The 14,323-nt window shown below is 46.2% G+C and overlaps 1 protein-coding gene across 2 annotated transcripts in view; it reads right to left on the minus strand.

Annotated features, from left to right (window-relative positions):
• Positions 1 to 10,016: 10,016 nt before the first annotated feature.
• ITGA11 (integrin subunit alpha 11) overlaps positions 10,017 to 14,323 on the minus strand; it is a 124,533-nt gene continuing 120,226 nt past the window's right edge. Inside the window, exons 29-30 of one of the 2 annotated variants that reach the window (XM_027123429.1) lie at positions 12,100 to 12,213; positions 10,017 to 10,952 (exon numbers count right to left, since the gene is read on the minus strand). In XM_027123429.1, the coding sequence (XP_026979230.1) occupies positions 10,929 to 10,952; positions 12,100 to 12,213 (138 nt within the window). In that variant the 3' untranslated portion in view covers positions 10,017 to 10,928. Of the gene's footprint in view, positions 11,412 to 12,099; positions 12,214 to 14,323 lie in introns of both variants that reach the window. The other variant, XM_027123428.1, reaches the window with a different exon arrangement.

A 14,323-nucleotide genomic window follows, 5' to 3' on the forward strand; every position in this document is an offset into this window, starting at 1 on the left:
TTTTTCTCTCTAGTGCCAAGTGAATGCCTTAGCTACTCATAGTGCATGGTACTGTAAGTGAAGACCTGCAGCTTTTTTTCTTTAATGAAAAGCATTATAATGATGCAGCAACATCAGATATAAACTAAAAAAAAACAACAACAAAAACCACTGGTAAGGTTTCAGTTAACATTTTATGTATGGATATTGCTTTGTGAAGTGTAAGAAAAAGGTTGCAGCCGGATCAGTATAAAACATAATGACTAAGCCAAACTCAGCACCTAGGACCTTAAATAAAATAGGTACCCCATGAAATGAAACACTCTGAAGGATAGGAGGGAATGGATGGGGGTACTTTAAAAACTTCTTCCCCCAAGAACGCAAGATAATTTTACTGTGCTGTAGCTATACTTCACGTGTCTTCTTGCTTCAGTTAGGAATGTTTTGATGGTAAATTCTGTCATAGTAATATATTTCTGTTTTCCTAACCTGAGATTTTTACAAGGAAGGTTTTTTAGGATGGTCTAAAGGGAGGTATTTGAATGAGCCCTAATTTGAAAATTACTGGCCTTGATCTTCCTGGTGTGAATCAGGGAACTACTATACCTTGCTCTTGGCAACTCTCATGAAAGAGAAAATGCTCATCCTCCAGGTGAGAGAATCACGCCTTTTTCACAGCTCAGATCAGACCCTGTATTTTTCAGACTTCAAGGCCTGTTTATTTGACAGTCTGAGGAATAGCTATGATACTTGGTATTTACTTGGTTCCATTTTTTTTTTTTTTTGCGGTACGCGGGCCTCTCACTGTCGTGGCCTCTCCCGTTGTGGAGCACAGGCTCCGGACGCGCAGGCTCAGCGGCCATGGCTCACGGGCCCAGCCGCTCCGCGGCATGTGGGATCCTCCCGGACCGGACCACGAACCCGTGTCCCCTGCACTGGCAGGCGAACTCTCAACCACTGCGCCACCAGGGAAGCCCTTGGTTCCATTATTAATGCATATGATTTTTAAACATCAAAACTTAAAATATCAGATAATGTTGCATGTTTTAAAAACCATTTCATCCCTTTGGCTACCCAGGACGAGAACTATTTTAGATATTACTTACTTATAAAACGAGGATAATGATTATCTGTACATATTCAGACATCAAAATTTAATAACACTCAGTGTTTTTGAGAAGGGAGGACTAAATGCTGGAGAGAGTAAAACTGCTGATTGAAATGCTGACAAAGCTGGAGAAAAAATCTGAAGACAGTGGAATGGACTATGAACTTTGCTAATGGTAACCGAGATTTTTTTTTTTTTTAAACTATGGTATAGCGGTACATTGTGCACTATATTGCTAAGGATCTAATTCTGTCTTGTGAAACGAATCCAAATATGTATTGTGAAACACCTGTATAAAACCATTCTTGAAACAAGTGATTACATGCCTGTTTCTTTTTTTTTTGGTAGAATTATTTTAAAATCTGTTTAGCCAAACCCTTCCCAAACTTAAGTTTTGTTTTGTTTTTTTTAAGAAAATAAATAAGAAAGGTGATAGTTCTGTATCTCAGCTCTCTGAGAACTCTGGGCTGTTGCCATTTTTTAGCCACTTTTGTCATTTTGTGTTTATTATTGGTAGAATTATGCTTTAGATTGTATGTCTTCCTTGATAACATTACAAATTCCATCAAAACTCCTTGGTCTTGCTCAGTAATTGTCATATAAATTTAGTTAACTAGAGGCCCAAGTGGATGAATGCCTGGGCAAACCATGTGAACCCTTGGGTGGGTTTTGCACTTAAGAGTTGGTAGAATTGAACTCTTGAGTTTAGGTAACTATTTAGGTCAAGGAATGGGCAGCAAATGCATCCTTCAGCTGATCAGACAGGAAATTTTGACATGAGAACTCTGACACAACATTGTTTTCAGTCTACCCCGGATTGCTCTCTAGTAGGCCACAGTCCAGCTACCTTCAGGTTCAAACAAACAAACCAAAAAGCAAACTTTGGTCTTGCTTGTTTCTGGGAAGGGTTTTACTGCGTTACCCTGATCATTGATTAATAACTGTAATCATGAGAAACTTAGGCACGATAGCACTGTTTGAAGTAAAATGTGATGTGGGGCAGCAGCTCCGTGAGTGTCAGCTCTGCATTTGGCAAGTGGTTTTGAAAATCAGAATCCCAAGGGAACAGTACCCTGTCACCAGTCTCCATCTCAGTTGAGGCAGCTACTTGAGGAATAAGGCCACTTTAGGTTATTCAAGCAGAAGCATTTCTTTCTGGGGGAATGGGGCAGGGTGAGGAATGAGTTGCTGGACCTTGGATTAGTTTGCTGGTTTTAGAAGCAGCCAGTGATGGAACTAGAGAGTAGATGGATAAAAGTATAAAGGACTTGCTTTTGTGGTAGGTTTTCTGTGCTTTTATGGTAAAATGTTTTAAATGTTCCTTTTCAGGCTAGCCAGATGTATCAGTGTACAGATGACTATTCCGTTTCCCTCACTGACTATACTATAACATTAAAATGGGTTAAAGAAAACAGACCTCTGCCTTTTGCTCTATGAAAAGTTATTAGTCCATAAGATTCTAAGCTGTGTGTTGACTCCGACTCTGAAAATGCACAGCCCTGCTCTGGATACCTTCTCTGGAAAGTAAAGAGCTCCTAATGTGTATGGTACATTGCCGAGCTCTCTCATACATTCCTGGCAGACTTGCCCAAATCTTCAGATGGGCTGGGTTGTACAGTACCTTCTCCAAATATGGGATCTGAAACAAATACTACATGGATAGTGGTGATATATTAATTTTCAAAACTGTGAAGTAAATGTGGTCTCTAGTCCTAGGTTTGTGGTGTGTTCATTTGTGTTAACATATAGGAAAGGGACACCGACTTGATGGTTATGGGGAGTGTACCTTGATGTGTGTGCAGGGGTGAGAAGTGCTAAATTGTTAACGGCTTTTCATTTAGGGGTGAGTCATGTGGTGAGTGGCCTAATCAGAAAAATGAAGGAGCAAAGATGTAAGCTTCATCCAAGCAATGCACAAGGTTTTGTAACTTTTTTTTAATCAGGTGTTGTAAAATTCGTGCATGGCCTTTTTTTGTTGTTGTTGCTTAGTAACTGGTAGAGGAGAAAAGATGAGGGAAAATAACCTCAGCTTTGCTAACCAATCAAGTATATAGCTGGGGAGTAAACTCTGACTGGCTTAACGTGTTGAAAGATCCTATCCTTTATAATAGTCACCCCATCCTGCAATCTTCCACGTAGAGGAATTACATTGTTGTATTCTAGTAATTCACTGTGATTTATAACAAACCAGTGATGTCATTCTATTGTGCACTTTTGTCAAACCATTTACATGACTTTAATAAACATAGTGAACTTGCTGACTGCACCAGAGGCCTGTTAGTGATTTATATATTGCATGACATTTTCTATTTGAGTTTGACATGTAGAATCATTTTTAATTTCGTGGTAACTGACAGTCCTAATAGCCCAGCTAATTTGAAACTAACAATATTGCTGTGTAATAGGAAAAAATGGTGTTTGTGTTCAGTAAATGTTTGAAAAAAAAAAAACTGCCTTGAAGTGTGTGTCTTTATTGTTCAGTGTTGAGATGATCTTTTGTTGAATTCATTTTTAAAAAGTTGTGAAAGTTACATACATGTGCATGGGGAAAAAAATTCAGAGAGTTAAGAAAAATTCAAATAGTAAAAAAAAAAGTTACTTTTTCATCTCTCTCTGCCTGCCATTTGGACTCTTCAGAGGGTACTCACTAGTTTTTTGAGTAGCTTCCCAGAATTTTATGTGTATATATGTGTATTTTCTCCTTTTTGTTTTTTTTAATGCAAATGGACTTTTAACTTTCCTATGCTATTCTGCATCTTGTTTTCATTTAATATATCTTGGACAGTTTTTCATTTTGGTATGTATGGATTTTTAAAAAAACAATTTTATAGCATTTAATTATATGGATGGACTTAAAATTTATTTAACCAGGCCTTAGTGTTGGATTTTTAGGTTTTCAGTTTACTGATATTCCAAATACTGCTTCAGTGAACATCTTTATATACTGTATTCAGAGAACAAATTCATTTCTAGCTCTGGAACTTCTGGTGTAGTGACTGAGTGTTTAAAATCTTGACAGAGGTGATCCAGTTGCCTTCCATCTCCCTACATCCTTATTGACATCAAATATTATCTAATCATTTAGTTTTTGCCAAGATGATGGAAATGGAAAATATTTCATGGTTCTGATTTGTGTTCCTTTATTATGAATGAGGTTGACATATATTTACTGACCTTTTTTCTTTCTTTTGTTTGCTTTTGGGTTGTGGTCTTTTTCTTGCTACGTGTTAGAAATTCCTTGCAAATTTAAGGAAATTTTCTGTCGTGTCACAGTTTGTAGTTTGTTTTTTGACTTTTAGTAGTTTTTATATCTATTGAATTTTGTATCTTGTCAAGTTGTCTCCATTCCAAGTTCATATATCTTTTTTACCCATGTTCTCTTCTAGTGCTTTTATGGCTTTTCCCTCCCACTTCTCTCTCCCCTCCCCCCCCCTTTGTTTTTCCTCTTTCTTCTCCACATTCTTTCCTTCTCGTCTTCTTTGGTTTAAATCTTTTATCTACCTGGAATTTATTTTGATTAAGGATCCAGCTAGCCAAGAACTCTCTTATTTTCCACTGATATGAATCATAAAGTAAATTCCCATAAAGTAATTGGATCTGTTTCTGGGTTCTCTCTTCTATTCTGTAGACCTGGCAGTGTGGTGGAACCCTGAGGAATACTGTCTGGGTTCTTTCCATCACTTACTAGCTCTGTGACCTCGATCCAAGTCGCAGTTTCTGTACATTGGGACAATAATATTACCTAAGTTGTGATGAGCAAGTGAGAGAATTAAAACGCTTAATGTAGTGCTTAAAACAGTGAAGTGCCTGCTAAATGTTAAGTATTAATAAAAGTGGGGCTGATGTTTCATTTGTCTTTTTTCTCTAACCAGAAAGTTTATTTTTAATAAAGGTCTTGCAAATATCTTCCTTTTTTTTTATCATTAGTTTGTTTGTTTATATTGTAGAGAGGAGCCTTTCTTCCACTGTATATACTTCTAAATGTTCATGTTTTGATATAGGCATTTTAATGGATTTCCCTTTTTTTTTTTTTTCGGTGCGCGGGCCTCTCACTGCTGTGGCCTCTCCCGTTGCGGAGCACAGGCTCCGGACGCGCAGGCTCAGCGGCCATGGCTCACAGGCCCAGCCGCTCCGCGGCATGTGGGATCTTCCCGGACCGGGGTACGAACCCGTGTCCCCTGCATGGGCAGGCGGATTCTCAACCACTGCGCCACCAGGGAAGCCCTCCCTTTTAAAAAAAAATTTTTTTTCATCTGCTTCATTTGGATGTCCCAGATACACTAATCATCGTTTACAGGTAATGATGATTTTGCCTTCTCATTTCCAGTATTCATACCTCATATTTCTTTCTTTTACCTAATTACAATAGTTAAGATTACCAGAAGGGTATTAAAGGGTGGTACTGGAGCACATCCTCCGCACATGTTTGCATTCAAATTTAGATTTAGTGAGTCCCTTTGTAGAGATCTGAAAAAATCATTTAGGGCAACTCTGTCACTTCATAGTTGAGGATACAGGCTCACAAAGAAGCGACTTGGCCATCCAAGGTTGCACAAGGACCAAGTGTCAGAGCCTGAGGTAGGCTCTGAGTTTACTGACCCGCTGAACAGTGCTCTTTCACTGTAAGACTCACACCAGTACCAGAGAAGCTCATCTTAGCATTTCTGCCAGATCTGTGCCTGGCAAAAATATCTGACTGGACTGCAGAAATCATCCAAATTGTAAATCATCTTTTTTTTTTCTGTATTTCAAGTAATGTCTGCTGTATTAAAGTAACAGATGTCCAGACAAAAGAAAATGCTGGCAGTAATATATTTCATCAGATACCTGATCTAGAAAATTTCAGTATGAGATGCAAATTTCAGGTAGCTCACAAAATCTTAGCTTTTTGGCAAGCTTAGACAAAATTATATATTCTAATTTGCCTGTGATTTGTAAATTTGGTTTGCTCAGTTCATCTGGAGAACAGAACTGGGGTTTGCTCTGGCCTCAACCAGTAGGAAGAAACAGTTGGAAATTCCTGTTTATCGAGCACCTACTGTGTGTCACTATATCAGGGATGTGAATACAAAAAATAAGAATCATGGTCCCTGTCCTTGATAAGCTTCTTGTCCAGCTAGATGCCTCTATTTGAAATCTGATTTTCTATTTTTTCCTCAAATTTTAATTTTGAAAGTTTAAGATGTTACTTTTGAACGCTGGCTTGGGCCATCTTCTGAAAACGTTTCAGAAAACTTTACCATCATCATTTTTAATATAGTACCAGGGAGACAGGAACAAAGAACATGCACAACTGATTAGAAAGGATGAGTCCTTAAGGAATGGTGCCCCCATCTGCTTAAAAAAAATATTTTTCTGCTCATACCCTACTTTGAGCCTTGTGAGTCTGCTAGGTACATTTTAGCCTATATCTTATTGAAGTTTCAGAGGCCAGGTGCCAGGCTTGTAACCCTCCCTTCAAGCTACACCAGCAAAGCTCCTACGTTCCGGTTTCAGTTTTTGTTTGGAACATGCTGTCCTACTTTAGTGTGATGTCAAAGCTAACGGAACAGACAGTGACACAGAAGCACTCTGCAGATTTAATGTGGGCAATTAAGCTTGACTGTCCTCTGATAGGGATCTAGTTGACATTAACAGTAATATAAGGATAATTTGGGGGGATTTTTTTTTTTAAAGGTAAGAAGTAGTGCAGAATAAAGGGCAATGTGACATTAGCTAAAGGTAAAAACAAAGGTCAGTGTGGTGAAGACAGGACCATTCACTACTAATGGCTGTATGAAGTCAATCACCCAAGGCATATCTTGTGGAGAAACTTGGCCACTTCATGTTTGGGGTGAGGTGTGGTTGCAGGGAGTCATATGCAAGAAAAGAAGCATGATTAAGCCAGCTTCTTCGATTACAGACTGCCTGGCATCTTAGGGCTTAAAGCCAAGAGTCTCGTGTCTTATTTTGGGAGAGTATGGATGCTAAAAGCTCTTGAATACTGATGGAGACAGCAACTTGTCTTTTATAGACCTCTAGGAAAGGTCTCAGAGAAGCTCTCCCACATTTCCTGGGAAAGAATTATTCTCCTCTCTCTCTGTTGTGTTTGTATTAGCCCCCTTCACCTGATACCCACTTGTTAAGAAGTACCACCTTTCTTAACAAAAGGAAGGCCCAGGAACTCCACTGTTGGCACTGGAAGGACACCCCTTGGGGGGTTTTTACCGATGACTGCTGCCACCAAGATAGGCTAAAGGGCATCTGGGAAAGGCCATGCTGTAAGAAACTGATGTTGAAGTCTAGAGAATAACAAAATCTTACGGCTCTAGATTTCTGGTTCTATAATTTTAATGTGCTTAAAATTACCTCACAGGAACTGGATCTGTGAGGTCTGGGGTAGAATGTCATCTGAGGTTCTGATTTAGGTGGCCCCAGGACCCCACTTTGAGATGCTCAGCTCTGGATAGATACTCCACTTTAAGAGGCACACCCTGCCCTCCGAGCTTACACGCCCACACCATCTGACACCAGAAAGAAGCCGCACTCTTACCTGAATTTCTCCTTTTCAACTCTTAGCTGGCCGGAACTGAGGGACAGCATAATTGATGTCCACTTCCCTGCAGAACACCGGATGATGGCGCAAGGGCCTGAGGCCTCTCTCAAAGCTACCCAAGGTCTGCCCCTCAGCTCTTGTATCTTCTCTGAGGGCCGGCGCCCCTTGCGCATGGGGTCTAACCATGTCACCATGTCAGAATCAACATGGGACCCCCCGGAACATCTTGCACATCTCAGTTCACAACTCCCTGTTGGAGGTCCTTTCCCTCTACTAGACAGTGAGCCTAGAATTTAAAAAATCCTGACAGTCCACGGAGCAGATTCTAAAACCGCCTTCTGCTGGTAGTTTGGTTTGCAGTCAGGCCCCGCCCCAGGCACGTTTTCCTCCTGCGTGCTCACCTGCCGTGGAATTGCTTTAGTATCACGAGGCCATCTGGAAATCAGCGCAGCTGTTTTGAAGTAGTGTCTAGGATGGGCCGACAAGGCTTCTAAAAGACTTTTTAAGTTGGTTATGCTTCATGTTAACACTCTTGAGTTCACTCCTTAGCTCCATCATAAATAATTACACTTAACTACCAGACAGAGAGCATTGCTAAGAACTCCCATCTATGAACCATAATATGAATTTTCATGTTGATTTGAGGTTCCGTTTTGGACAGCTTGCCACCAAATGCTAAAAATGCTTCAGAGGCTGCTGTTCATCCCCCCCCCCCCCCCCGCCGCCCGGACATTAGCAAATGTGCCCCCAACTCAAGAAATGGGTGATCTCCTGTAGCAAATTCCACTCTGGAGACTTGCCGCAATGAGAAAGTCTTCTAAACTGCAGGCGGGAGCCAAGTAAACCTGAACAGCATTACGATGACAACACAGTTCCCATTACTCAGCACAGAAGGTCACTTGTGCACGTAAACCCCTTTTTTGTTGTTCGCTTTCTAGCCTACATATTCACCTGCCTGTTGACCTCAACGCTCAGCACACTGGAGTCGCCAGGGGAACTCTGAAACAAATGATGCCCTGGCCCCTCTCCCAACCAATTAAGTCTGACTCTCGGGGGTGGGGCCTTGTATAGGTAGCGTTTAAAGCTTCCAGGTGATTCTAATGTGCAGCCGGGCCTGAGAAACGCTGCTCTAGCATGAGGCTTTGCTCCATGTAAAATGTATCTTCTCTGCTTGCCCTACCAGCACATTTAAGGCCAGCCATGGACATTTATACCCCAGAGCAAATAATTTCAGAAAGGGAGAATTGATAAGAGAGAGAGGAGAGCGACACAGTGCAAGGGCTGAAGGCCTTGAAGATACAAACAAGCCTCCCATTTCTTCCACCTTTTGACCATTTAGTTGTTCTTGGCCTAGGGTAGGGGAGGACATGGAGGGACTATGACCTCCTGGGGATAAAGGCTGCCTCTGAGTCCAGGGGTTGCAATTCGGTGACCTCTGGGCTGCATCTGACCTGCAGATGCATTTTGTTTGGCCTGCACGGTGGCTGTTTAAAAACGTGAATGCCAACCTCTGAAAGTCTGGTTTCACGTGAAAGCGTTCTCAGAGTTGACGGCGTTTGACAGAAAGACTTGGTGCCAGACCAAACAATGCACTTTTGGGTGCGGGGTCATCGGTTCTCCTTTAGCCAGACTACTCCATTCATGAGGGTAGTGACGCAAACGAAATACGATTTTAAAATGTTACCTTCTGATTTTGGTTTCACCATTTGAGAAAAAATATTCCCATAAAGAGTGACGAGTGACTTCATGTCAATTCCTTCTAATCCTTCACGAAGCCCTTCTAAGGCTGGGCTAGAACGACAGTCTGGCTTGAGAGACAGCAGTCCTGGGATTAGTCTGGATTTTGCTGTGGAACCTGGGGCTCTCTTAACTTCTCTGGTTCTGAGCGTCCTCATCTATGGGGGAACAGGACCAAATAATTTCTAAGATTCTACTGGCTTCTTGAGATTCCAAAGACATGAGAATAGGACGGAGACAACTAATTTTAAGAGTAGTCTGTGGGTAAAGGTGAAGAAACTAGAAGTCAGGGTCTGAAAGTTAGCACTGAGATGCCAGCCTAGAGAAATCTGGGAGGCCTTAGAGGAAAGAGCAGGAACGAAGGGGTAGAAGCTACAGTGACATGAGGGTTTCAACCATCTAAACTGGCCAAAGATGGAACAGGTGGGCTTGGGAGGGAGGGAAAGGGGGAGGGAGTGCTCCATCACTGGAGATGTCCATCCCAGACCAGGCAGCCACTGGGAGGGGATGTTGTGGGGAGCAAAGGGTGGACAAGTCCCTTCCAAACATCTAGAGACAATGGGAAAGAAGCAGGGAGCCCCTCATCCACCTCCTGTCCTCAAAGAGTGTGGCTCACTAGGACATGCTCTGCCCACAAAAGGGATGGCAGCCTCTTAGTTGTTTTTAAACACTGTATTTTTAAAAATTTCTTTAAAATATTTACGACAGTAAAGGTCGTACTATGTGACAGGGGACAGACGCCTTTGATGTATCCCCCCTTCATTCCTACCTCACAACAAAGTTAAGGCATAAATTACTCGGCTGGGCACCAGGCATGCCTCTTGTCCTCGGGGCGCTGTCATTGGTAGTACCATTTGTCCCATGGGCTGGCAGATCAGACACTTGCCACCAAGGCTGCACAGGCTCCGGGGGTTCCTGCACCAGCTTTATCCAGTGCATTCCAGGGAGGACCCCTCAGCACTGGTCCAGCCCTTCTCCCCCATGGGTGATGGGTGATGGGTGGTCGGAAGGGGGATGGGAGGCCGTGAGAGGCTGTGTGTGTGTGTGTGTGTGTGTGTGTGTGTCGGGAGGGGGTGATGCAGGGAGGGGAAGCCCCCCACCTCTACCCCTGCCCACGGCCTGCAGCCTTGCCATCGCATCGGGACAGGCTGCGGTGGAAGACGAAGTGGGACCGTGGAGCCTGGGGATTGCGTCATCCACACTTCCGCCAGGCTCCCAGGAACAAAAGCAGCAAGAGGGGTGGCAGCTGCAGGCCTGCAGCTGCTGAGAGCATGTTGGGAGGGGATGTGGGCGGTGGTCAGTGTGAACGCATGGTGGGGATGCGGGAGAGCCCGCCCACCTCCGCATCTTGGTGGGTGCCCAGTCTCCTAGGTCCCAGCTGCCCGTCCATCACAGTCTCTGCGTCCCAGAGTCTGTCTTCATCCAGGCCAATAGCTGTCACCGCTGGGCCCCTCAGGCAGGGGACGCTCCGGGGACCTATCTCCGGCCTGGGGAAGGGGTGAGGAGACTCGGGAGCCATGGACAGCGTTGGGGTGGGAGGACAGCGCAGAGTGCAGATCTGCTGTCCCCTTAGGTCCCACTGGAACTAGAGGCCTGGAGAGGGCAGAGTGGGTTTGCATTTGTAGTCTTCCCCTCTGGGTTTCTTGTGAGCATGGGGTGACGACGAATTTCTAGCACCTTAGTGATGGGGGCAGCAAATGCCCCCACAGAGCCTGGGGGCGGCTTTGGGGTGTACCTTGGGGGGGTGTCCCTTTAAATCCCTAGGGATCTGTGTTGGAGGTACCATGGCTCCCAGTAGGACTGTCCCTCTTAAAACTGACTTGAGTTCTTTTCAGAGGGAGCAGACTTGGTCTCTCAGGAGATGAGGTCAAGTGCAAAGCGAGCCGGCGTCCTCTCCACCCCAGCTCGGTGGGCCACGGGCCTGCACACTGCCTGGGCCCGTGTCCTGGCCCCCATCAACTCTCAGCCTCCCCCGGAGCCTCACTCCAGCACTTTGGGGGTGGGGTCCAGGCCGGGCTCCCTCCTGCGCTTGGCACTTTTAAAGAAGCCGAGCTGTGGGAAGGCAAAGGGAGAAATCTCAGGGGTGGGCAGGGTGGACAGGGCCTGTCTCCCCTTCCTGCTCTCCCTTCACTCACTCTCTTAAGGCTTCTTTCCTCAGAAGCCTTCCCCGAACGCCCCAGCTCATGCTGCATATCTCCCCTACCACCGCCAGGCTGCACAACGGGCCACTTAATTGGTGACAGGGAGGCTGGAACCAAGTGGACGGAGCCTGTGTCAAGAGGCAAGCAGTCATGCTCTTTGACGCTGCCCTAGTCAACACCCCTCTCTGGGCCTCCTTCACCTCATCTATAACAGGAAGAGGCTGAGACCAGGGGTTCTTAGCCTGAGGCTCAGAGACGGAGAAGGGCTTTTGGGGGACTTCTTAACAGTCTGACACGGTTGGAGACATTTTGTGGCTGCGTGTGCTTGCTTTTTTTCTGATCAGAGGAAGCCTAGCTTTCATTAGGTTCTCAGAGGGACCCACAAAAGGGTTGGAGCTGTAGGCTGAGTACCCTTTGGTGGCCCTAGCCCATCTGCCTGCTGTGGTGAGGAGTCGGCAAGTTCTGGGGAGGAGGCTGGGTGGGCCCCAGCTCCCACGCGGAGGAGAACATGGGGACTGGCCACAGAGCTCAGAGGCGGAGGCCCCAGGCCCGGACAGCCAGGATGCTGCCCCCCACCTGCACCCTGCGGGGGCCCTCACCTTCCACAGTGCCAGGACCAGCAGCGCCAGCAGCAGGAGGCCCCCCAGGGAGCTGCCCACGATGATCCAGATGGGGATCTGTGAGTCCTCTTGCTTGGAGATCTCAAATGTGATCTGCAAGGTGAGGGGTGAGGCCAGGTCAACAGCGCTACTGTTCTGGGGCCCAGGTGGTAGCCTGGGGAGGGGCAGGAGGGTAGGAGACAGCAGGCACCTGGTGGGAGAGCTGCATCCCCTTCCTCAGGGAGATGCTGAAGGGATGGGTTGCACCAGCCTGCTGAGAGGCCTCAGAGCTCCCAGCCCTGGTGCAGCAGACATCTGACTTAAGTGACCAAGTGATCCCACCTCCTCTTTGAGACGCTTTCTGCCTTGGGCCTGGGGCCACTCCACTCTCCCTGCTTTCTCCTTCTACCACATGGGACACTCTTTCTTGCTCTCTTTGCTGCTTCCTAAGTGTTGGTGTGTCCCATGGCTCTGGTGAGCGCGGGGCTGACTTATGGAGTGGACACCGTGGGCACGGCGCCCAGGGTCCATGGTGCTTTTAGGGGTCCACAGAAGTGTTCTAATTTCTTTTAAAGTTAGAATAAAAAAATATAATCTTGTCTGGATTATATTTGTCTTTATACAGACCAAGTCAGAAAATAATGCTTTTTAAAAAAATCTTGGTTATGGAGTAAGGCCCTGAAAGCAAAAGTGCCCAGGGCCGTGAGAGCCCTAACGCAGCCCCGGGGAAGCTCACTCAGTCCTAGGGCCCTAACCATCTTTATGCCTGCTGATGCTTTCACATTGCTACCTTCTACCTGGACTCTCCACTGCATTCCAGACTCATATCCAACTGTCTACTCGGCCTGCCTGGCAACTTTAACAGGTCCCCAAGTAAACTCCTGATCTCACTCCTCACCCTCAAACCTGTTCCTTCAACATCTTTCCCCTCAAAGCAAATGGCAGCCTTGTCCTTCCTTGCTCTTGCTTCTTGTATTGGTCACTGACTCTCACTTTCACACCCACGTGGACTCCGGCAAAGTCTATCTGCTCTACCTTTGAAACACCCAGAATGTGGCCACTCCTGCCACCACCAAGGCTACTTCTTTGGACTGAGCACCCTCATCTCCCACCTGGAGACCGCAGCAGCCACCTAGCTGCCCCTTCTGCTTGTGTATCGCCCCCCACAGTCTGTTCTTGGAATAGTAGCCAGAGGCAGGGGATTTATTCTCTGCTCTGCTCTGTCCTCCAGGTTTTCCCATCTTCCTCAGAGTGAAAAACAGAGTCCTTGTCCTGGCCTGCAAGGCCCTGCACCCTCCGGCCCTGCTTATCTCGCCGGCCTCATCTCCTCCTCTGCCCCTTGCTCTCTCTACTCCAGCCCTCAGCCACCCGGCTGCCAACACGCCCAGCACACGCCTGCTGCTGGGGCTTTGCATTGCTGTTCCTTCTGCTGGTGGGGCTCCCCCACCCCGCTTCGCTGCATGACACCACTGTATTTCTTCTAGTCTCTGTCTGCTGTCCCCTTATAGGCTTTCCCCAGTCTCCCTGTATAAAATAACACCCCTCGTCTCCACCCTTACGCACCTGCGTTTTCCTGGGCAGACCTTATCACCACTGACATTGTATGTATTTATGTTCGTTGACTCTTCCCCCCACCCCCATCTAGAGTGTCAGCTCCAGGGAGAGCAGGGGCTTTATCTATTTTGCTCACTGCTCTATCCTCAGTGCCTGGAACAGTGCCTGGGACAGAGCAGGAGCTCAGTCAACGCGCTGAAAGCCTGAACGAACGCACCCACGACAGCATGGCGGCGCCCGGCTTGGCCAGCGACCCTCTATTCACCTTGAGGCAAGCCTGCTCCCCTTCCGCTTTACCTCACACAGCCTCCATTTCCATATCTGAAAAATAGACGTGGGGACGCCCCTCACAGTGCTGTGAGGAGTAAGCAGGGTAACACGGCAAGTGTCTGTTGCAGTGCCCGGCACATAGGTAGGGCTCCACCAACAGCAGGTCCCTTCTATGCTCTTTCCATCCCTGAAGGCTGGGAGCTGGCTCTGCCTTCCCACACCAGCACCTCGCACAGAGCCAAGGCAACAGGGGCTTAAATTTTGGGTTGCTGGCTTTCTAAGAGAAGTGAGGCATCCAGAGCGTATAAGAGGGGTTTTTGGGGGTGGGAAGTGGGAGTGGAAGGAGAAATCACTTAAACTAGTAAATGACAAATGGACTAGTGCGGAGAAAGGGGTGGTC

This window comes from Aethalodelphis obliquidens, unplaced genomic scaffold, assembly GCF_003676395.1.
Source record: "Aethalodelphis obliquidens isolate GAN/ISIS:26980383/991018 unplaced genomic scaffold, ASM367639v1 scaffold26, whole genome shotgun sequence".
Lineage (NCBI taxonomy): Eukaryota > Metazoa > Chordata > Mammalia > Artiodactyla > Delphinidae > Aethalodelphis > Aethalodelphis obliquidens.